The sequence below is a fragment of the Astatotilapia calliptera genome, chromosome 13 (genome assembly GCF_964374335.1).
Source record: "Astatotilapia calliptera chromosome 13, fAstCal68.1, whole genome shotgun sequence".
In the NCBI taxonomy this organism is placed as follows: domain Eukaryota; kingdom Metazoa; phylum Chordata; class Actinopteri; order Cichliformes; family Cichlidae; genus Astatotilapia; species Astatotilapia calliptera.
In genome coordinates, this window is record NC_137434.1 from 26,549,387 (window position 1) to 26,574,838 (window position 25,452).

Below are 25,452 nucleotides of genomic sequence, written 5' to 3' on the forward strand. Positions count from 1 at the left end.
CTCACCAATCAGCTCGGGTTTCCTTTAAGTCCTTTTTTGCAAGAAGGGCTTCTGCATTGTCACAAGCATTTCTGAACTCATGTTGTGTAAAAGACGTGTAACTTTAGCACAAATATGAAAATAATATGTGAGTAAGATATAGTTCAAAATGTTAAAATCAAGCAAAAGAATGATAAAACATGGATTTGTTTTTGTTTTTTTAATTTTAAAAGTAAGTATCGCGATACAGCTGTTTGTCTCGCTGGGGGAAAAGGGTTATGTAATCAAACTGTTGACGGTCTTCTCTCTGAGAGTGGAATTTGGTGTTTCTTTCCAAATTCAATGACGTCAGAAACCCTTATATATAGTGTTTGTGTGTCTTTTGAGAAAATAACTTTTTCAGGTTACACTAATGCTGTTTTTTCTCTCTCTTGTTCCACATCTGGAAACATTGCATCACTATTAAAACTCCGGATAAGAGACCCTGCCGGCACAGCTGCATTGGCCGAACCCAGAGTCATACCTTCAAAGAGTTGAGCCTAGGAAGGAGGAAAAATACTGTCATCTGAAAATGAAAATGGCATGAACAGAACAGGATCATTTTAGGTCTATGTAGATGTAAAAGATGGGGGTAGAAATGACATTTGTGGGGAGAATAGGAAGACAAGGGGGGACCAAGAACAAGGCAGGAGAACCCGACAGGAAAACAAAATGTTTGATCAGGGATTTTAGAAAGCATGGAAACACTGCATATTATTGTGTGCATCATTTGCAGGCCTGTGCAGCCAGATCAATGCTAAGACATGAAAAGGGTTACATATCATTTATCATTTTGTAAAGAATAGCTGTTTCCAAAGTGGCAAACAAAGTATTTAGCCATTGAAGAATATGTCAAAATTCTACTGAAGTAGCATAATAGTACTGATTCTTCTAAAAAATAAAATATATAAAGCTTAAAACACCTAAAATACAAATGCATATTTGTTACCTGCCATTCTCTTTACAGTATTTTGGCAGTTAGCTGCACCTACAATCCTTTTTCAGGTCTGGCCAGTGCCACCACATACCTTCCCCTCTAGACACACACCTACATCTTAATATTTACTGGTAACACTACCGAAGTTATTACAATGTTTTATGACTAAATGTCTTGTGTTGTCTATAGAAAGTATAAATATTATTTATGGTCTCATTTAGCTAAACTACATTTTCCACACAGTCACTGTGATCATGAAACTACTTCCTCATGTAGCTCTCCTTCAGCAGTCTTTGCTCAACCCACTGTGCACAAGGCTCTGGATGAGGCGAGTGTGGCAGGGCTGTCTGTCTGCCTGCCAGCCCTCTGCAGACTTCAGGATTGGCTGCGTAGCGGTCCTCAACATCAACCATATTGTGTTGACGGTCGATGGAAGATTACATCGGCCGTGGACAGCAATTCGGTCTTGCAGAGGTAAGTTAAGCAAACATTGTCTTAAATTTCGTTGAAGTTTTGCTTTTGTGTGATTGTGTGGAGAAAATAAAAAGCTTCACTTAAGCGGAAACCGTGACAGACGAGTTCGCTGTACAAGCAGAAAGAAGGAGAATTGTCATCTTTCCGAAAGCAGCTGGGAATGATTTGAGCAGAGATGGAAACAACTGTTTATTTCAAGATCAGAAGAGTAGTTTACACGCTTAAAATACGACTTTAAGGCACTTGCGGGGATCTGGCTGGGACTTTGGGCACAGGCCAGGGTTTTTTTCCTTCTTCATTCCACCCACAAATAGTGCTCAGTGTTGGTTTCTGTTAAAACTTCCGATTTTTCATAGATCATGAAGATGTAGCTCGTCTCTCTTACAGTTAAGCTACACATAAGGCATGCGTTTCGTGTTGCGTAATTGTAAAGAGAGCTACAGGCGTGCGGGGACGGGCTGCAATGTTGGGTTTTATTTTCAAAGAGCCTTGTAAAAAGCAGGGGCCACTTGTGGCAACACACACACACACATACAAAAATGCACTTGACTACAGCTGCACAGAAGAGATATTAGGCTGAAAGCGTATAACGCGAGTTTGTGTGCGTCCACAACCTGTTTGGCAAGCAGTATCTCTGCATGCACTTACACAGACAGATTCATAAACCCGAGCTAGTACTGTAAACGTTTAGTTTATAAGGCTACTTACTTTGAATGGAGGAATGGCGACAACACATTAATCAAATGGGGAACACAGTACTGCTTCCCTTCTCTGCAAGGCCTGGAGAGTCATTTTCACAGTTTAGCAGCCACTTTATCTGACATTTCTTAGCTCCAGTCTGACTTGCATGGCTTTATCAGTAGTTTAAATCAGTTGACTTTTTCTTTCTTTCCACTGTGTAGCTTTTCTTGATATTGTGTAATATCTCACCTGTTACTGTTGTTCAAAAAACTTTACGTTTTGGTGCCTGGGTAGATAACTTTTTTCAGATATGGGGAGTCGGCAAACATGCTGGTATAGTTCGGGACACTTGACACTAAAAGGAACACTTGTAAATTAACCAAGTATACATTTCGTTCTGAATGGTGTGAAATTGACTTGAATTCAGTTTTCCGTACTGAAGCACTACTGAAATGCTATTTGTGCATTTGTCAATATGTAGCCACTTCTTATTTCTTATATCCTCAGTGTATTAATTCACCAAACCTCCTGGTTTGTCCCAGACCTCTCTCACTTTATTTACTTAATTGCATAATGTATTCAGAGCATTAGTGCACCAGTAGCTCCAGGGATGATGATCCAGTGTGATCTGTGCATTTCATCAAAGCAATGTCTAGAAGGACAAAAGAATAGAGTAGGCTGTAAGTATCTTGGATCTTAATGACTCATTTTATTACCCCCCCCCCAAAAAAAAAGGTTTTAAATGCCTCTTTTAGAGGGGATGATGTTGTCGTGTTGTTCCTGGAACTATGGCACCTATAGAGATTTGTTTCTTCCATTAGAAAGTTTTGTTAATTTAAGATTATTAGAGATGCTTTTAAACTGAAAGCATTACCATACAAGCACTCATTGAGCTTTGTTCCATCCTCAGTAAGAAGCAGGCTTTATTGCTCATAAGTAGAGCCTCTTGAAATCTGCAGTGAAGTCAAGTATCCTTAACTGGGGAAATGGACTGTATTCTTGAAATTACTTTTAACTGACGACAGTTTAGAGCACTTTACATTTACCTATGCTGCAAGAGCGCCTGTATCAGCTACTGGGATAATGTTTGGATACATTGTGGGGGCTCAGGGTTAGGATTATGTGTCTTGACCTTTAGTATCTTGCTGAAAGTTACTTGACTGCGTGAGTGAGGATGACTAGAAGTGGTGCTTTTTGGGATCCTGAAACTTGGAAAAAAATCCAATACTTTCACGTCAGTGCCATCACATCTTCTTTGACTTGACCTTTTCAAGCTTTGTCTATTAAGCGGCCTAATAAGGTAGCTGTGTGTAAATATGTGGTGTTCCTGTGTAACCTTATTTTGGACTGAACCTGTTACTTCTCTGGATTACAACCTTCAAAAAGAGCAGCACTGTGTAGAAAGTTTTGTTCTACTTTATGTCCGGGTTTCATTAAAATCGTTTGAGGTTTTGGTCATTGCACAACAGAGGGCAGCCTCGTGAGTGTGCTCATATCGCCCCCGGTTGTATTTCATTCATGTGCCTCGTCACAGAACTAGTATTAGCTCAGAGTTCTTTTCATTCCACAGTGCGCAGTGGGCCGAACCCAGCGTCAGTTAGGAAGCGAGGAGCTTCCACTTCTGTCATCTCCTAAAATAACTCAGAAAGACATGTTCTAAGAAACATCATACCATTTCCTTCTATGAAGGCTATGATGTGAAAAGAAATGCACCACTGTTCAGATGCATTTGTGTAGCATGTGCGGGTAGTAGTAAAACCAAAAAACTTGTTTTTTGTGCTCTGCTCGGTTTCCTGTGTAAAGCATGTGATTCTGGCACCACTGTGTCCGTCCAGTACTGAAATTCATGACCATGTGCTTCATGTGCCATTAATGTAACCAGCCAAAGCTATAAACAGGCACAGTCACAAATGAAACAATGATTTATGTGGTCAGGAAATGCCAGAGTGGTTAAATTCCAACGCTTGATTAGTATTCCTCCAATTCAATGTCACTATTCATTCTGGTACTCTACGTTTTTCCCAACTGCATATCAATCATGGGATAATTATTTTAACTTAACAGATGTACAAGTTAAAGTGTTTCTTCAAATAAGCATTAGCTGTTGCATATTTTCCGATGTTTTTTTTCACACTATTGAAGCATTTAAGTGACACAATTGTGTCATCTCTGTTTAACCTACACTATATGAGTCATATGCGGTCTGATGTGTGATCACAAAGCATCTAAAGTGACTGAGTGGCCTGCAGGCAAGTTCCACTAACACTCATGTGACTGTGACATACAGCAAAGGATGAGTCTCTTCTCTTCTCTTCTCTTCTCTTCTCTTCTCTTCTCTTCTCTTCTCTTCTCTTCTCTTCTCTTCTCTTCTCTTCTCTTCTCTTCAGCCTAATGAGTCTAATAACAGTGTTTGATGTTTGCATCTATATTAATACCATATTTGAGGTTGTGTGTTGAGATGCAAAAAAAATCAATAAGCATTTGAACCCCATGACATTCCTTCCTGAACTCTATTGAGAGTCCTGAACTCTATTGAGACTTCCCTGTGTCTACACAGGGAAGTGTGTAATATATAGACAATATAGACTGCAAGCCGTATTATCACATTAATACCACACTTTTTGTGCACTAGGCTGCTGTGTAGTAGATTTATATGCTGCTGCTTTACACCAACACCTGCCTTTATTTTGTCATATTACATTTTTACAACTGAAAAAAAACCCCACTCTGGAACCTATAGACTTATCCATGTTTGTATTGGTGATGCACTGCCAACATATTCCCCTTACATATATAAGTGCTGATACCTCAGCCAACCCACCAACCCTGGGTTGACTTACTGAGTTGTGTTACCATTCAGCCTGACAAAAGAAGTATAAATGAACCTAGATACATGTTTCCAAAGATAAGGAAAATATATCTTGGGTATGTTGAACTTGCTTTATAGTACATGCTTTAGGTGTGGTTGTGATGTCAATGGTAACAAAGAGGAAATACTGAGACACAACTCCGCTCAGACTGTGAATCTGATAGGGCTGAATATGCCCGAGACACAACAAGAGTGCCTGCTGTGGTTGTGAAGACTACAGAGATGGTGTGTAACCTTTTCAAACTCTTATTACAGTATATTACAGCAGCACTTATATATGTATATATATATATATATATATATATTATATGACACTTAAGTTAATTTAAAATTTGACATGCCACAACAAATACATCAGCATTTCAGGTAGAAGCCTGTGGCAATTTTGGAATATGGAGTCATCCACTTGCTGTTACGAGCTAGACAAAAAGATTGATAGCTCTCTCATATCTGTTAGTTTAAGATCAAGCTACAACCAGCACCGACTTAGCTTAGTACGGAGTGGAAACAGGGAAACGGTTATCTTTGCTTTGTCATAACAGAACTCACCCACAAACACCTGACTAATGAAAACGTGTCTGGTATGAAACAGTGCAGACAGCCTCTGTTCTATAGGGAGGTATAAGAACAAAAATGTGACTCTGTTCCTTTAAAGATGCATTTTCCTAGATTATTTTTGAGATTTACTACAGTTGCAGCCCAAACTGCTGATGCTGCAGTGACTAAACACTGCAACATGATGTAATGGGAAAACATCTTAGACATAGTGTTGGTGCATAACAAAAAATAACCCGTGCATTTCCAAAAAAGTCACACACTGAAAGATACTTAATACTTAATCTCTGGATTCAAAGCTTTAAGACTGTTTAATTTTAGCAGGATCTGTGCAGAATGAGTAAAAATACACTAATACACACTGCATGCTAAAGTATTGTAATGTAAATCACCATGCTATTGCTAGGGATGCATTTAAGCAGGGCTAGAAAACATGGAAGGATTTTGCTGTTGATCTCTTAAAGGTTAATGTTCTTGTGTTTCAGAATGTTTCGAGGAGATATAGAGGGATGTTTGTTTTTTGAATGCTTGCTTCATTCTCAGTCATTTATCAGTCCCATCACCTGCAATGAGTGTTTAAATCTGTGTTTGCTTTGTTTGGGTGAGTGATGATTTAACAGAATAGGCATTTCTTTGATGGATTAGCCAGTTGCAACAGTCTCCGTTAAGGGAAACAGTGGCCTTTTATATGGTTAACTGAGGTAACTACCCAGACGTGTTTTTTCCCCTCACTGGAGACTCGATTCTGGTAAAGAAAAACAGCTGAGTACATGAGAATAAGCCAAGGTGTCTCCTTAAGACGCTGCTCTGTTGCTGTAGTTGGATGGAAAGCGGAGACATGAGGGAGAGTATTGAAGTGCAGCTGACGGTGGCTTGGCAGACCGCCTCTGACTGTGTGGTGAAGCAGGAAGTTTGACACTGAGAGCACAGGAAGCGTCTGCTGTGGAGCTATGCTAACCTTTATGTCCAGCCACATTATGGGCCGGAATCAATCAATTCACTTTCAGTTAAATAACAGCTGCACCTGATATTCTGTCATTAAAAAGCAGGGGAAAATAAATAAATATATATATATATATATATATATATATATATTTATTGTGTGTCTGTGTGTGTGTGTATATGTATATGACACAGTCATGTCCCATTCACCACACAGCAGCTGAAGACACCAAATTGTAGCAAAAAAGAAAATGTTTTGGTGTCATCACTAGGCTTCAGTTTGCAGGATGCAAAAAGACTGACAAAGATGTTAATGTTCCTAGCTGGTTCATCTCAGTACTCACTTGACTCTACTGCACTCAGGTGTTGCATACCAAAGAGCTGTTAATTTTATAAAATATATAAAAAATGTCTCTTGATAATAGTGTAACATCTATTTATCAATTAGTGAAATTGGCCATTAAGGCCACCTTTAGAATCTTAGATCTTAAACAGTCGCACAAAATAACACTGCCTTTCTATGTAAAGAAGTATCGAAATCTGGTTGTGCAGGAAGGTCACTGCAACCAAATAGGTCATCACATCTTGTAAACTGAGTGAAGAGCAAGCGAGCGAGGGTGCGCTAATTCCTCTTCTCTGAGGTTTCACCTTTTTTATAGTCGCTGTTTGTATCACACACAGTGTGCAGATGATCTTTACTTGAAAAGAACGTCCTTTAAAACATGAATTGCAATGCTGATGAACTACTGCATTTAACTTTTAAAAGTATAATATATTATAGATACATTACTTCTAAAAACTCTAGAAGGACCTTGTTGTGCTAGATTATATAACAAAAAATAACTTTGCATATTTCTTCTTATTTAGTGAATTTTGCTGCCTCAGTGTACGATTGCATTCTAATGATATTGCTGGACTCCTACCTGGATGAATAACCTCCACAGAGGTCAGATATTTGCTGGATTTCTATTGGCCCAGACTTCTTTTTAAACTCCAGCTCCCCTCCCCCTCCACCAGGTGGGGGAACTGAAAAAAGGAAGTGGTGCACGCTGTATGTATGCTCTGTATGTGTTTAAGAGGGACTTCTCTGAATATGTGATATGCAACTTTAGAGGAAGTGGAATCAAGAAGTCCTACTTGGTAATGAATGTGTGTTGAAGACTTTTAGATGCTACTAATCTTCCGTTTTTTTCCGTTTTCAGCTGTATGTGGCTGCTGTTCGCATTTTGCCTTTTTATGAGGAATGAGCTAAGGTGCTTTTTCTACTGTCTACTGAATATACTGCTGATTCTTCTATGGACACAGATTGAGTAAGTCCATTCACTTCTATGTTCTTTCCACTGTTTTGCGTCACATTAAAAAAAAAAGACTCTAAATCAGCCTGAAGTCTGTTGTTAACCTGGCGGCCCCTTTTTTGGAGTAGTTTAGTTGAAGTTATGAGCTAAAAAATAATTTGTTCCTATGGTGAGGAAGTTTGAGGGCAAAGCCCAGTCTTGGTTAAAGCCAGCTGAGCATCCGTTAGAATTCATTTCCTGGATTCTTTTAGTAATGTGAAAGTACATTGCATTGAGAAACTAGATAAAACAAATACATTAGGTAATGAATGCTGACCTTTTACAACATAACACTCAAAGTTTAGGTTCTTCAAAAGCAATTAGATGGATAAACATAACACATTGACTTCCTGGAGTTGTTAAGCCCACATTAGCAGACTTGCTATATTGTACATGATGATGATCTTACCGGGCCCCATTTAGCTCTAGCTTATTGTGGTCTTTCGCTGTCTTAAGCCTGGTCTTCACTGTAACAGGTGAGTTACTTAGTATGCTGCAGATTCAGCATACTAGATCAATTTCTTTGCCCTGAAAAGGTCTTTATTAGGTTTGGATTTATGTTCAAGAATATCATGTTTAACAAGGATATTAGTTTTGATGCATTTAACTGAATCTGAGCACAAAGAATGTGAAACAGCAGTACAACAACACAGTAGTTCAGCTGGCAATAATTATTAAGGCAATAGCATAACAGAAACACCACCAATATGCAGTCACATGCTTTCAATGCTATTTTCCGGTGTATTTTTTGCCTTAGCCTTATTTTGTTTCAGCTCATTGGGCTGTGACTCAGGAGCCTACATTTGTATTTGCAAACTACAAATGGGCCTTTCTGCTCTTTGAGGATTAATGATCATTGTGAGTTTATATTCACAGTAATCCTCAAAATTCTAGCAAAAGATAGATATGCATGCCTACATCTTAGATTATCATTATTATTATTATTGATTTTTTTTGCACCACGTAGCTTGACTGTCAATTCAGTATGTTATACAAGAACATTATATATAATAATATAATGTTTCTCCTACTTCCCTGTTATATTTTCTAACATATGTTGTTAGAAAGTATCCAACTGTTTTTGAGTTTCATCTTCACTTGTGTGGTCATCTCCTATCTGAGTCTTTTGTGCATGATCTGTTTTTAAATGACATACTGCTGCCCAAACAGTGTCTCTGGAGTCTATATAGCCTTGAGGTGACTGTTGTAATTTGGAACTATATAATTAAATATAAACTGAAACATAATAACTACATGTCCAGTTACTTTGAAAGCCCTTGCAATCTGGCTGTTGTGTTAAAAGAGGTCTTTGAATAACCAACTCTGTGGGTAGTTATAGAATGTACCATCAATTTAAAAAACATAATTTTTTTTATTTAAAAGGACTGTATTGAATCATCCTTCAGCCTGCTTCAGAAAAAACACACATGATGAATCGTAAAACAAAATCTTTGAATGGTAGCCAAAGTCAAGGTAAATACATTGTCTTTTTTGTAGGAAGTGGTGTAGGTATGGAGGAAAACCAGAAAAAATGGTAAAAGTGGTTAGAAATCACATCACGTCGCCGAGTGGTTTCATATGCCTGTCCAGTCTATATTTGTCTTATGTGAATTTTGTGCAATAACCTTTTTTTCCTTTTCTGCTTAAATGTTGTCTGTCCATATTTCAATGCACGTCAGGGGAAAAACACAAATCCACAATACTTACAATAACGTTTTTTGAAGAAAAACTTAGGTGTTTTTTTTGTTGTTGTTGGAGGAAGACACATTCCCATCACAAACTATTTTCAGCTTTTAATTCTATTTTGGAGAAATGTTTGAGAGGTAAAATTACCCTGCTGAGTCGAAGACTAAAACAGCAGCAATGGAACCACATCTGTCAACATTCAGCTGGTGTGTGTGTCAGCGGGTGTGTGTATGTGAACACACCACAGGATGTTAGCTTAGCCACTCAGCACTGTTTCTGCTTAGTGTCAGACACATTTATTACTACCCTGGGCTTCTTGTAAAGTGTATAATATTACAGTTTTCCTGCAGCTCATGTTTAAAATCACCTCACATTCGGATCCTTTTGGAATTGGCATCAAATTTTTTGTTCGATTTCCAATGCATGAAAATGTTAAAATAGTAATTTGTAGTTATAGAGTTAAAATTTTTGAAATACACAAAATGTGTCTGATTTGTCTTATCGTTTATGGTAACTTAACACTCACTACTGAACCTGTTTGCAGCTTGGGTGGAGTTGAATGAAAAGTGATTGCAGGCTTCCCCTTAATGATAAGCCCGCTTCCACCCAACATGACCCCTTTGAAATTATTACACATGCTTATACTGACAAACAGCTTTTTAAAAAATAGTTTATACACAGTCTTCCACATTTCTTTACTTCCATATGAATGTAGAATCAATCTTTGGAAAAGTTACTATTTTGGCCATTCATCTGCACGTAATCAAAATGTTGAAGTCAGTTTGAGATAAAATCAGCTTTTATTTATTTATTTATTTTTTGCCTGTCCCTGTGTGGGATTGTCAATATTTGTCAATGCCATTTCCATAGAGAAGCACTGTCCACCCTCCCACCCTGCAAGCATAGTGCATGGCACAAACGCAAAAAACACAACAGCTCTTATCAACATTACAGATGGAGAGAAACGCACACTGGTGAGTTCATTTCCCACGTGCAGGAAAAGAATAACAAACAATGTATGTAATAACAGTAAGGGAGCCTTGTTCACATACAGTGATGAATGACTTTTGGCTCACGGTAACGGTGAATACAAGTGGATGGATACCAGAATACCAGCTATATTATCAAGTCATTAAATGGTCCTTGTTTCTTCTTTACTTGTTTCTTTTTGTCTTTGTGCTAACCTGTTTGTTCTTGTATACGTGTAAAACCGAAGTGCAATTTGTGGAAAGAAAAAAATAACAAAAGGGGGGCGGATTCCTGCTCTAATTCACGAACCACAGCGTTCCTGTATGCTCTGAAGCCTGATAGTGTTTGTTACTGCTGTGCATCTAACATTTGTGAACTTTAAATAATCAAGTTTAGAGCTTGAAAATAAAATCACAGCATTTACAATATTGTGATGTATTTTTTTAATTAATCATTATGCACAATATTCTAAATGCCATATATTTCTTTTCAGACATTCACCATCGCATGCAATAATGTAAATGCTTTAAGATGCCAGAATTAAATTTCCCTTCCACTTAGCTAATTCCACTTAGCTATTTGGCTAGTTGTGCCATTTAACTTTAACAGTGAATATGAAATAATGTCAAAATACAGGAGTGCAAATTTCTAAGCTCCATAAGAAAACGCTCAGCTTTGATGATGGACTTTCTGGCTTTCATGTGGAGCATGTCATGTCACCCCTCTTTTATCCAGAAAGGGACAGAGGTGATTCTGTTCGATTAACTGAGAACAGTAGTAGACTTCTGAAGTCTAAAAGTTAATGTGTTAATGTATGTGAATTCACTCTATAATGTTATTTTTACAGTACCAGGCTTTAACTGTGAATGATGCAGTGAATCACAGTCAGATTAGGGTTATTCTTGCCACACAGAAGTGTGGCTGCTCCTTTGTATCTGCACATCATAGCTCCATCGCTTATGAAGCCAACAACCTGTGCACGTTAACGTTTTTTCAGAGACACCCTTTAGAACAAGAGTTTTCAACTTTGGGATATCACAAACAGCAACCCCGAGGTATAACGGCTATTTAACAAGTTGTAAAGAAAAGCTGCAGATCTGATCTTTGTAGAGAATTATTGCTGATCAGGCACATTTTAGACTCAGCAGCCTCTTTGATCAGAAATATTTTTTAGAATTTTTGTGACGTTCCTATGAAATTTGACACTCTGAATCCTTTTAATTTCTCTTTTCATTAGATAGCTTTCTTGTTGAAATGGCAACACTATTATGGCGGTATAATAAAAAGTCCAAATGGTATGGGAGTTAGATGGTCCTGTATATGCAGTGCCATCTCTTCTGTTTACAGACCACAAGCACTCAAAGTCAATTTCTAATTGTATTGTGGTTTGCGACATAGACTATTTGAAGATATAGTGCTAAAAATCAGAGGGTTTGTGGGGGTTGTATTCCTACGAGCCGTAATACATATTTTTGCAAAGGCTGTAGCATGTAGACTGGGGGGTCTGCCCATCCATTTTCACAAAACAGACAGAGATACAATCCCTCTGCTTTCTCTCTTTATGAATAGACACTTCTCGCTAAATTCAAAGAGGTTAGATGTGTGAGCATGTATGTCAGTTTGTATGTGCATGCACGTGTGCACAAGTGTGTATGCACGTGAGTCATGTATGTCAGTTTGTATGTGCATGCACGTGTGCACAAGTGTGTATGCACGTGAGTCATGTGTGTTGGTTCAGTGCAAAGATGCCAAGATGAAAGTATAATGGGGCCGATTAAATTTAATGTGTTAGTGGGAAAACACTTTGACTGGCATTCGGTTACCGATAACTCATTGCAGCAAGCCCAGCCAGTGGTGCTTTGGGGACACATAGACGTGACTTAATAAGCTACCAAAATGTGATGTTTCCATTTTAGGGAGCCTTCAGTCGGTAAAATGCATCAAGTTAGCGAGTCACCAAGCAATGAAATGTGGAGATCTTAACAAAAGAACAAACTTTGTTCTTCTTCAGGGTAGCAGTCACAAAGTCTGTGCTTTGTAATATGAATTTGTGTATGTATGATTTTACTTAAGCAGTAAATCTAATGAGGATGTGGAGCACAGGGGGTTCAGTGGCGGGATGAAGAAGCCTTTTTATGACCATTTGTAAACTGAAGCATATGTTAGAGGTTGAGTCTGTGTTTTCATGGAGTCTCTTCAAAGTCCCTCAAATCTTCCTCCCTGCTTCTCCCTTCTTGCTCCTCTCTGTTTGTCAAAGGAACCATTGTGAAGTGCTTTGCTAATATTAGGCTATGTGTGAATAAGAGAGAGGGAGAGAAGTTTTGAAGCGCATTTTACCATTTCATCACACAAGCCTGTTTCCTTTGGGGAAGTTGATGTCTTTCTGCAGTTAGTCAGAGCTGTTTCAGCATTATTTAAAAATGCAGCTAGCACACAGCTCATAATGCAAATTAATTCTTGTTTTGTTGTTGTCACCTTAAATAACTTACATGCTCACTTTCAACTATATAAAACCAGAAAGGTGGTTTTAACCACAGCTTCACTCCCTTGCCAACATACGAGAGTGGATGGATTGTGCATTGAACACAATGACCAGTTGTCAGCAGTGAATGCACCCAACAATTAACTGCACTCTTCAGATATTGCACCAACTGACATCACACGAACTGTGTACTAGGGAACTGGCAGGTGGAAAATCATTCAACTATGTCGGAAATTTGCATTCTCAAATGCATTCTGTCAGGTATTCAGGGTTCAATGCATGTGTGAAAAATGTCTTTGGTAATCCTGACGCTCACTTACCAGTCTTCTATCTGCAGTTGTATCAGTGTAATTTCATCACTGGGAGAGGAAATGAGTTGATGCAGCAGTCTTGGTATTTGGCAACTTAGGCATATTTGGAGAAAATTTACTACAGATAAAAGCAAGATCAGACATCCCTTGTTGTTAGTCCTTTACTGATTACCAGGATATCATGAATTAACCTCTTGCTAGTAATCTAATCCTTGCGCTGTCTACTGTGATTTCAATGTTATTTTTTTTCTTTATGTAGCATCAAATCACAACAGCAGTCACCTCAATTGTAAAGCAAAGACCCTACAATAATACACAGAAAAGGAATGCCTTAAAATAGCATTCTTTGTAATGTCTTTGAGGGGAATTAGGGGACTTCTCTAGCTTCAAAAATAAATCTGTTGTATAAAAGTCTATAGACCAATAGGCTTAGGGGCTCACTCATGAGTTTCAAATCTTTTTGAATACTGCATAATGTTTATTGTATGATTGCAGGTTGTATGAGCATAAAATCACACAGTTTACCAGACATTTAATTTTAGTTTCTTGAGTTTTTCAGTCTCATCCAACCCTCATCACAGCCAAACGCCAAGATGGATGAGGCTTCACAGCAGGACTTCACTAAGCACTAGTAGAAATCACAGTTGTGTCTCTCTCATACAATGTCTGGTGGTAACTCAAAAAATGAATTGAATTTAATAATTCTGTGGGGTTGGCTTGGGCCAGCTTCATCTTATCAAGACAACTTGGACAATTCTATGTTTCAAAATTTATGGGAGCAGTTTGTTCAAGCATGCCTGTGCCCCAGTGCACAAATCAAGGTCCCTAAAGGCATGGGCTGGGTGCCTTTAGAGACCTTGATTGTGGAAGAACTTCATTGGGTCGCACAGAGTGCTGACCTCTACCGCACCGTACACCTTTGGGACACATTAGATTGCAAGTCAGGCCCTGTTCTACAACATCATTATCTGTCCTCAAAATGCTTGGGAATTCTGGATGAATGAGTAAAAATTCCCACACACATACTCCAAAATTTTGCTGAAAGCCTACCCGGAAGAGTAACGGCCTTTATAACTGCAAAAGTTACTCCACCTATTTAAAGTGGATTGTCCTAAAAGGTTGTGTAGAAGTGTAGGTGGCTTCGTATCTTTTGTCTATGTATAATTTCTATGATTATCATCTACTTGTACCACAGTAGAAAGCGCAAGGATAAATTATATTGCAAGTATCAGGATATAATGCTTGTCTTCAAAGCCAAATACATTGCTACTGTAAGAGGAAAACTCGTTTAAAACAAATATATATGTCATTAACTAACACGTTAGTTTTTCCTGTGTATCAGTGTTGACAGAGCTACTCTGTGATCACAGAGGTTAGGTAAGCTCGGGCACAGTAGGCAAGAGGTCTTTCACAATCTTCAAAAACACCCCACACGAACTGATACATTATATTTCCAAATAAATGTTATACACTGAATTTTTCAACTCTGTAGTTTTTAAAACAGAAATATTTAGGAATTGGTGAACATCTTTGTGCACCAACACACAATTTTCTTCTAAATCCTCTCTTTACTCTTCACCGAATCTGTATTCTTATTACTGCTAAATATGACTAAAGAATGTATGAAAGGAATTGCAAATGAGAAGTTTCCAATTTCTGAGTGACTTAATTACTTGAGGTGGTGTGATATACCAGCCCTGACACTGATGCATGTTTACGGTACATGCTGTCCTCTTTAGACTCTGTTCTCACTCAGTGTTTTATCGTTTGTTTCTGCAGCATTTACAGGCTTTTTCTTGCTCTACATTGAGAAATAACTGCCTAATGTTTCAACTTCTTACTAATAATCATGTTGAATATTATTGTTATTGTTTTTTTGCTATAAACATGTTCTTTTGTCCCTGTAACAGATATACAGTTGTTATAATGGAAGTAAATTTGTATGACATTTGCTGTATCCCTATAACAACCCCAGTACGAGATGGGGATCATTTTTGAAGACCCATGTATGCCTTAAAATAAGATTTGTGTTGCTAGCTTTAGGAAGCAGACAAAATCTAAACTTCACTTTTCGCTGTTTTGAGACACTGAGAGCGACAAAGGACGCAGGAACCAGTGAGACTGGGCGATAGGGAAAGGGCATTGAGTGAAACTGTCCGAGACTGAGAAAAGAAGGCTGATAGTTCATGCAAGGGTGAACATGAAGGCACAAAAAAGGAGGAACATGGGGGTTATACACACATGCAGGGTGTGTGTGTGGAGTTGGGGTGTGGTTTGGCGATTCACAGTTGAGAGAAAGAAAATGAGGTAGGAGAATATCAAAATGATGCGTGGCTGCGATGTAGAGGCATCGGATGGCAACCGGATGGCTGCGGTTCTTGAGGCGCATCGTGACTTCCTGTTTGTCAGCAGCATACAGGAAGTAAGAGGCCCCTTGAGGATGGTCTTTTTTTATGCGTGCAAATAAAAATGAAGTGAGAACGTGAGGTGTGTATTTTTGTGAGATGAAACAGTTGATATGGATAAATACAAGTGAAAGTTAGTCAATAAGGTTAAATGCCTTTTGCCTACTGTACGTGGCCTCGCCTAACCTCTGTGATTAGAGTAGTTATGTTGACACTGGTAAACAGACAAACCAATGAGTTTGTTTGTTATTTGCATTCAGACTAGTTTGCCATTATGATAGCAATGGATTAGGCTTAGAAAATAAATATTATATTATTTATATATTCATCTTTGGAGTAAATCAGTAATCACAACCCTGCCTTGATTGCTTCGTGGCTTTTTTTACATCAACCTTTTTTATCAAACAGGTAATTTAAACTATCCACTCAGATATCGACTCAGAAGTCTTGTTCATTTTCAGTTTATTTGGGGAAGTGTCAAATGTGAGTGACGCACTGGGTTTCTGACACCTTCCTGACATCATTTTCTCTGGTAGTAAACAAGTCTTACTCTTTACTGGAATCTTAGTCCTTTTCTCATAGGGTGAAATGTGACTGGTGACATGGCCACTTGCATTGGTGTAGTGTTCTGGATACATTGCATTACAGACAGGGATTGCATTTATTTGCCTCATCGATGAGAGTTTACATTCAAGAGATCCAATTGAAAAGAACTTTTAAACTTAAGCACGTAATGATGGAGATCCAGCTCATTATTTTTGTTTTTCTTTGCCATCCTTATGACACAGTTACTGTTATACAAACAGACAACTGTACTGAACATTTCTATCTGACTTAACTCTTGAAATGCAGGTAAACCAGTATACTTGCATAACTACACGTCAGCGGTCACATAAAATAATCTTAGATTCAGTTAGATACATTGGTATCTTGTGATAGGTTAAGAAAAACTGAATCTCTCCCTCGTGAAAAACAACGCATAGTGGATGCTTGAAGCAAATGAGTTTAGCAAGTTCATAGTTCTGCCTGATGTTAGAACAGAAAGCTGCTGCTGCACAGCTTCATGGACATGAGAATCAGTGGTCTGCAGCTGTTTCTACATCAGCCATGTTCAGTTTGTCCTTAAGCTGCATGCATTCACTATTCACGTACTGTTTTTCTTTCCCCTATTTTCTTCTCAGTGGAAAAGAGCAATGGTAATGAGAATAATAGCAGCTAATACATTATCACAGTCACAGGATGGTGTGTTAATCATCAGTATTTTATTATAAGCATTATAAACTCTTGGACTTCCCATTGGCATTTACACAGAATGAGCCCTTGTAACATTGTCTTCTGGCTTTGTAAAAATAAACTCTTTATATAGATTTACAACACTTTTTGAAGCTGTGGTTACAGGAACTGAACACTCAAGTTCCTTAGTGATGAAACTTTTACTGTCAGTTTGCCGTTGTATGTGAGATCGATATCAACTGATTTGTTGTTATGACCTGCTACTCCTCATATTTCTGGAAAAAAATATTTCCTTCTCGAGCGATCTTGTCTCCGTCGTTTACTTTCAGTTCCTCCAAGAATTCAACATAGCATAAATACATGACATTATAGTGCAAAGGGTGATACATTTTCCAGTCAGAACCACTTTTATTAGTAATGTTTAGTTAAAAAAAGACTCGACTAAAGAGGAAGTCATATCATAGAGAGCCTTTGCTGCTGTCTTTGCAGTTGCTGGACTCCCCCACTGATTTGTACAGCAGGCTAAAACCCAAGTGGAGCTCAGATGTAGTGAACGAGCACCACCACGATAAATGATTGTGATGTTGTGCGATCCCTGCCAGTCAAACAAAGTAACCTACAGTTTTTGTTTTTTTGTTTTTTTTGTATTCTGCATATTTTCAGACTTCTCACCAAATTTAAGGAAATGAAAGTAACTTTCTTTAGCCACTGTTTTTTGTGTGCAAAATATATAGACGCATGCACTTCAGTGCAGTCAGCTCATAGTATCTACTGTACTTGTCATTAAATAAACTACAGCTTAAAATACTTTAAAAAGGATTTCCTTGTGGTATTTTTCTAAACAGTTATTAGCATCCATATGTAGTCCTATCAATCCCTGCTAGTCTGTGAATGACAGAGATTTTGCTAGAGAAATGATCATCAGAGTGTGCTTTTGCTGTTTGGCACGAACATAATGAGAACTGTTACTTCCACACCAACATTTTGTAGTTTAACCTTTTGGTTTGTAGAAACTAGTTGAGGAAGTCAGAGAGTAACTCACAGCACAATACTATCACATCAAAGCTATGTATAATGTTGCGTTCCTGTGATATTTGAAACACGAAACAGTTATCTGTAATCTACACACATAAGCCACACTATTAGGTACACCTCACTACGTATTATATAGTTGTGGCAAATTTGTCAGATGCACATCCAAGATGCAAATCTTCTGTTCCACAACATCCCAAAGGTGCACTGTTGGATTGAAATCTGATGACTGTGAAATACATTTGAATACAGTGAACTCACTGCCATATTCAAGCAGCCAGTCTGAGATGATTTGAAATGTGTCATCCTGCTGGACGCAGCCATCAGTGGCTGGATGGACAATAGCAGGTTGGCTGTGAAGTTTAAACAATGCTCAGTTGGTACTAAGGCTCTAAATGTGTACCACCAACCTGAACCACTGGCCAGATTGGATCCATGCTTTCATGTTGGTGAAATTCTGACTCTACCATTTGAATGTCATGGCAGAAATTAAGACTCATCAGACTAGGTAACTTGTTTCCGATATTCATTCATGCAATTTCGATGAATTCGTATGAATCCTCAGTTTCCTTTTTTTAGCTGACCTGAGTGGCAACAGGCGTGGCCTTCTAGCCCATGTGCTTCAAGGCTTGCTGTTAATTTAAAGATCCTCTTCTGCTTAACTTGGTTTGTAAAGAGTTCTTATTTGAGTTACTGTTGCCCTTGCATCAGCTCAAAGCAGTCTGGCCCTGGCATCAAGAAGGCATTTTCTCCCAGAGGACTGCTGCTCACTGGAAACTTTCTCTTTAGGACCATTCTCTATAAACTCTAGAGACGGTTGTATGGGAAAGTCATAGTAGTTCATAGGTTTCTGAAATACTCAGACCAACCGGTCTGGGACCAACTGCCATGCCAAATTCAAAGTCACTTAAATCACCTTTATCACTCAATCAGATGCTTCATTTGAACTTCAGCTGGTCATCTGTTTCATGTCTACATGCCTTAATGCTTCGAGTTGCTGCCATGTGATTGGCTGATTAGATTTTTATGTTAATGGGCAGTTGAACACGTGTACCTAACAAACTGGCGAGTAAGTGTATCACAAAAACCGTGTAACTGAAGGAGGAAAAAAATGTCCCTAAAAAGGCAAAAAGCAATGGCAATCACTACATTGTGATGTCAGCAGCATACAGCATTTTTGTCACTATTTTTGTGATTCAGTTTTGTTTGCCGTCTGCCATTTTTTTACTGTCTCTACCATCCTGTGGTGGAGTCATGAATAATATAGTCATCAGAAAAGCCTTTAATTGATAAACAAATTGTAAGAGGAAACACAAATGTACTGCAGTGCAAGCATCCTGCCTCATCCCTAATGGGACACTGGGATGCTTTAAAAATGCAGTCTGCTGCTTAAGAGGTCCAAACATAATTCAACATCAGCTTGTTTTCCCTGTTTTTCAAGAATGTCTGTGATCTGTATTCCAGGGTGCGGCATCCAGTGCAGATAGAGTAAAACAGAGGAAAGCAGAAGATGCCAGGACCACCTCCACCACCGCCACCTCCAGCAGCTCCCCCTCCTCCTACTTTTGCTCTTGTGAGTTTTTGTTTTCATTTATCTAAATCAAGCCAGATCTGTTGCTCTGTTCTACTGAGCTAGAGACATCTTGTGGCCATATAATGTCATAACAAATCTTTTTTTTTTTGTTATTTTTCATTCATAGTTTCATCTACATGGCCTGTCACTTTAAAGTTGAAGTAATTTAAGAAATGACAGTTTTCTCTTTCTTTCACTGACTGTTTATCCATCTCTCTATAAAATGCTATAAAGTAATGTAGTGTTGAAAAGCTTGCTCTAGAAATCTAAAAGCTTACAATTGACTAGGTACCCTGCCAAAAATGAAAGAAATGTCAACATTTTAATCACATCCTCAATGTAATAGATTGACCTTACCTCTTTGAGCATTTAATAGCAACAGCATCTTCACCGTTTCACACTGAAGAATATGTGTTGGAGCTTTTTTTTTATTATTTCAAAAGGAAAATGCTATTTAATTTCCAGAAATTAGTCTTTTGTGACAGACGAAAAGACCACCCACTTTGAGGCATTTGACTGGTTGAAGGCATGGCAGATAGCAATCAGCAGTGATGCGACCAGCAGAAAAAGGGCAGTGTAATTTCTGCCAAGAATTTGAAGGGAAAAGAAAGCTTAAATATGTATTGAACACTGGGTAATAATGAACAGTATCATCCTTTGCTGAGTTGCGTTGTCCAGTAATATCTGAAAAAGAAGTGCAGGCATGTTCAAAACAACAATATTAATGTTAGATGTATTATAAATCCCTTAATCAAAAATATATCAAAATAACTTGTAACCTTGATTTTAACCACTAACATTTTGCTTTAATGTTAATTTAATGACATCTTTTTCCAATTAAGCATAACTAATTACAATTACATGTATTTCTCAATTTGCTAGTGGCTTCCAAAGGCTGACAGTGTTTGTGTGTCTTTTTCAGGCCAACACAGAAAAACCAAATCTAAGCCGTTCAGAGCAGCATGGAAGGAGTGCTCTTTTGTCTGATATTGGTAAAGGAGCCAGACTAAAGAAAACTGTTACAAATGACCGCAGTGCACCCGTATTTGACAGTAAGTCGATGTCATTTCAGTGACTATTTCAGTTATGATTGCAAAGGAGAAATAATGGGAGTTAGTCATATTAACTTAGTCACAAGTAATGAGGAAATAATATGATTCAGTAATGAATGTCCTCCACATGTCGCAAGAATGATTAACTCAATATTTGTTTGTTTTTTTCTATCAGAACCCAAAGGAGGAGGAGGAGGTGGGGGAGGAGGAGGAGGAGGCGGGGGAGGAGGAGGAGGATGTGGTGGTGGGGCTCCTGCTGGCTTAGGAGGCCTGTTTGCGGGTGGGATGCCAAAACTGAGATCTGCAGCGAACAGAGACTCCAATGGTAAAAAAAAAAAAAAAAAAAGATACAAAACAATGACAAACAACAAAGAAAATTTTGTGCAATCTCGTAGTTTATTTTTCCGTTTTGTTCTCTGTCAGACTCGGGACCCAGCCGAGGACCCATTCTCCCACCTGGAGGCCGATCCGGTGGCCCAAGCCCTTTTGGTGGTGGTGGCCCAAGCCCTTTTGGTGGTGGTGGAAGCCCTAGCGGCGGACCACCTAGACTTCCAGGAACCCCTGCTGGTGGCCGTAGCAGTGCCCCTGATCTTCCCAAGGGCCGCCCAGGTTTTCCATCCAGGCAAGACTCTCCAGGAGGTGCTCCTCCTCCCGTACCCAACACACCTCGACCTGCTCAGTCCTTCCCATCTCGTGGGGGCCCACCTCCACCATCACTCCCCACAGGACCAAGGCCGGGCCATGGATCTCCATCTGGACCACCAAGCATTCCATCAGGGAGGCACGGCCCTCTTCCTCCGCCACCAGGAGGTTCCACACCAGGCCCTCGAACAAGCTTCTCCTCGCCTCCTCCACCTTCAAATAGCAGCAGACCTCCCTTACCACCTGCTCCAGGAGGGAGGCCCCCACTTCCTGATGATCGACCGCCACCACCACCTGCCCCTGGAGGACACCGGCCATCCATACCACGTGACATGCCGCCACCTCCTCCTCCTTCAGTCAACTCCAAACCTTCTCCGTCTGTTGCTTCTTCCTCACCTTCGCGTCCCACACCCGGTGGGGGTGCACCTCCTCTTCCACCAGGACGTCCAGGGCCTCCTTCCTTACCTCCCACCCCAGTAGGAGGTGATGACCCCTCACCTCGTCTACCCCAAAGAAACAGCTCGCTCAACAGGTACTGACAAAGTTTTATCTGATATGCCACCTGAAATCTGTTAAATCTTAATGGATGACTGCAAGAAATAAGAAATGCAGCGGTGCATTTCTTATCAGACAATGTGAGCATGGTATCTACTTTGGTCGACATATCAGAGTTTGCATAGATTCAAATCTAATAGCTGTTCTATGATGCTGCAGTTCACACTTCATGCAAAGGAACCAGTACCTTCCTTAAAAAGGCCACTCGCAGTTTGAAAACTTAAGTTGAATGTTGATAAAATCTTTTTTTTTTCTCGAATTTAATTTGACTTTAAACTAAGAGGTTTCCTAGTCTAGTCACAGTCTAAAACATACATACCACTAAGCACTTACTCTAGCTTTGGAAGGTTCCTGTTGCTACTGAGGTGGGAAACCTACTGTTAAATTAGGTGTTTGCTTTGCTATTAAGCAGTAGGTAATCGTCCCAAACCACAAAATAAATGACAAACAGATAAAGCAAAATTAAGTACACAATAAAACAGCAAACTTGCAAATTGCAAGGAAAAATAAAAATAAAGCTAAACTACCTGTCCACACCAAAAAACACAAAATAATGTGTGTATCTATAAAAAAGTTAAGTCTACCCCACTCCTCAGCTTTCAGGATGATCTGATATCGTCGTGTTGGTGTTTTTGCTGGAACAACATAGTAAATGTTGCTCCAGGATCAACATTGCAAGTGACCAATCACATTGTTGTGACGTTATTCTTTGGCGCGCCAAGCCATTCGTGCATTTATGAAATTCCAATGTTGCAAGGACAATATCAATTCTGCTTAGTGTTTATTAAAGGGTTAGGGTTAGGTAAAAGTATGATGTCACAATATTCTGATTGGTCACTTGCAATGTTGATGCTGGAACAACATTTACTATGTTGATCTGGGAACAACACCAACATGACAATATCAGATTGTGGCAGGTTTCATCTCTTAGCTAAACTCCACCTGGTGTCTGCTTACAACATTGGCTGATTTAACAGATGGCATTCAAACATTGCTAACTGTGGAGAACAGAAGGAGAGGTGCACACAGCAACATCCAAGTTTGCTTAACTAAAATGGCAAAAGTGACTGGGGTGCAAATCTGAAAGAAGAGCGATTAGTGCTTGATGCTCTATGAAGTTAAATCTGTATGTCGTATTTCAGATATGCAGTTTAATCCTCAAGGTTTTAAAGTAGTGTGCACAATGATTTATATTTCCTAAGGGATGTGTGCTTAAAAAATAGGGATACTTTAAAAAGGATTAACATAGATTAATATTACATTTATCTTCGCCAGCCATAGTCCAGCACCACCACCTACCCGGTCAGGACCTCTCCCTCCTCCTCCAAATGAGAGACCACCAGCTCTTGGAAGGAACCAGTCATCAGTACGCTCGGGTAAAAAAGAGCTCACCTGTTAATTGAACTATGAATTACTGCAGCATTCTAATTTTATATTAGACATATTTATGATATAGCATGCCCATTAACATCAAAAGTTACTGGATTTTATGCCACTTTGGATCATTTAACATCCTATTGTTTTTTTCTCCCGCTCCAAAGGCCCTCTACCTCCTCCACCTCCTGCAGGTCGACCTATGGGACGGCCAGGCCCAGAGCCCCCTCGTGGTGGACCCGGAGGCAGGCCTCCCCTTCCTCCTGACAGGCCGGGAACAGGAGGTGGGTTTCCTCCACCACCACCCATGGGGAATGGTTTCCAAAACCACAACCAAATACAAGGTGAGAAAAACCTTTAATATGTCATTAAGGTTTATTTGAGTAGTCTATAAAATAATTTTGCTACTTTATGGCAAGACGATGCAAAAATAAAGAGGAAAATAGCACTGAAGTATGTCGAGTCTGTTTAAGGAACAACAATAAAATCCTAAAACCAGCACGTAAGCCCATGTGTACCAGTGGTTACTTTCCAAACAGAAGAGGCTAACTCTGACTTCTAAAGGACTTTTTCAGACGATATCCTTCAGCACTGTTTTTAAGACGTAAAGTCTGTTATGTTCAGTTATGGCAAAAGAACTCACTCACCTCCGCTGCAGTTGTTTTTACTCCTTTAACCAAAGTAGTAAGATTGTAAAACGAGTTTACAGGGATCCATTTTTTAAAATTACATTTTTAGTCATGTTTCATCCAATTCTAAACAAATACAATATCCTTTATACATATACTGTCATAAAGCTAAGTCACTCTCCTGGAGAAATTAACACTGACACCTTCATTCTTTCCATTAATAGATGAGTGGGAGGGTCGGTTCAATTTTCACCCAGTGTCAGACCTTCCTCCACCTGAGCCCTATGTGCACTCCCAGAAGACCTACCCCAGTAAGCTTGGCAAAAATGAAAGCAAAGGTGAGTTCTGCATGTTATCTGCACTCAGCATCGTTAGATGATCTTCATGCAGTTTTCAGTTTGCTTAGTAACCTGTTAAAGACACTGACAGACCAGTGCATAACATTACATATTTTAACATTACTTTGGACATGAGCCACTTGATCCACAGTCCTTTACAGCACAAAAAACATCAGAAAAAAGGAAAGAATACAAAACAGGAAAAAGTGATGCTGATTATAACATTACAAATTAACGATATATTATTGATTTAATATATTCAATATGAGATTCTAATCAAAGCAAAGTAGTTTATCAGCATTCCTTTATGGTTTGTAAATTACTTCTGATGAACTGACATCTGACATTGTAGCTCCTCATTTCAGCCCAGGCCACGTTCTGGTACCAGTCCTAATTGTGTTGTCTGTGGCCTATTACTACTAGCCTCAACATTAATTTATCTCTCTTATAATCGTCTGCAGTACTTTTCCGACATTTGACAATAACTCCCATTTAACTCCCAACATCAAAGTTTGCTGTCCCTCCCAGTTCATTACTTTGCTTTTGTAATCTTCTTTTCAACAATCAATCAATGTCCCAACTGTAAAACGTCACAACATTCAGTTTAGTTCTGTTAAGTCTTTCTGGCTATAATCAGACTACCTTACAATATTTAAGCATTTGTGCACCATTAAATTAAAAATATTGAACTCACTAAAGATTTTGGCTGATATTTACATTATATTAGTCCAAACTTCCAAACAAGTGGGAAAACTGTTGATCTGGCTTGTCAGACACTGCCATCTGGTGGAGGAAAACATGCTCTGTTACTAAAGAAAGCACTAACTTTGTGTGTCTTTGATTCTTTGCAGGTTCTGGTAAAAAGGAAAGAGGAGCACCTCCTCTTCCTCCTATACCCAGGTGAAGATAAGATGGAAGCTATCGCAACACTTGGAACTACCCCCTTTGTCTACCTGCCCTATTTGTCTTTTTTGTTGCGCTCATTGTGCTTTGACCTGCAGCATGTAGTTCAAGTAAGAACTGCAACATGTAAGATGGACCTGAAATACAGTTGTCCAAAAAAAGGACAAACTCACAATGTGGAGTTTACATCATGTGCCTCTGTAACAGCAGAATGACACATTAAATGACCAAAGCATGTTTATATTTTGGTACACTTTGTCTAGGTTTACAACCATGCCGTTTTATTTGGGTGTCCTGAGTCATAGCTGCCTCATGAGCAACAGTGGTTTCATGACCCTTTATGCACATCGACTTTATTCCAATAACTTATTTAGTCTTTGCTTCCAATGTTTGGATTGCATAAACTGCTTGCTAGTTATTCCATTCTTATCAACCAACCAGTTACACTTTTGAAAAGG

General features: G+C 39.0%; 1 protein-coding gene across 3 annotated transcripts; it reads left to right on the forward strand.

Annotated features, from left to right (window-relative positions):
• The first annotated feature begins 1,262 nt into the window (after positions 1-1,262).
• On the forward strand, positions 1,263-25,235 carry wipf1b (WAS/WASL interacting protein family, member 1b). 3 transcript variants are annotated; one of them, XM_026190325.2, is made up of 10 exons: positions 1,263-1,429; positions 7,679-7,786; positions 19,393-19,501; positions 20,424-20,553; positions 20,729-20,878; positions 20,977-21,727; positions 23,026-23,126; positions 23,292-23,468; positions 23,978-24,091; positions 24,943-25,235. In XM_026190325.2, exons 3-10 carry the CDS (start codon positions 19,439-19,441, stop codon positions 24,993-24,995), a joined length of 1,539 nt encoding a protein of 512 aa, XP_026046110.1. In that variant the 5' UTR covers positions 1,263-1,429; positions 7,679-7,786; positions 19,393-19,438; the 3' UTR covers positions 24,996-25,235. The 3 variants fall into 3 exon arrangements, with proteins under 3 accessions (XP_026046110.1, XP_026046109.1, XP_026046111.1); XM_026190324.2 differs by lacking the exon at positions 7,679-7,786 and having other exon boundaries at positions 1,265-1,429; XM_026190326.2 differs by lacking the exons at positions 1,263-1,429; positions 7,679-7,786 and adding an exon at positions 7,592-7,616.
• Positions 25,236-25,452: the final 217 nt, after the last annotated feature.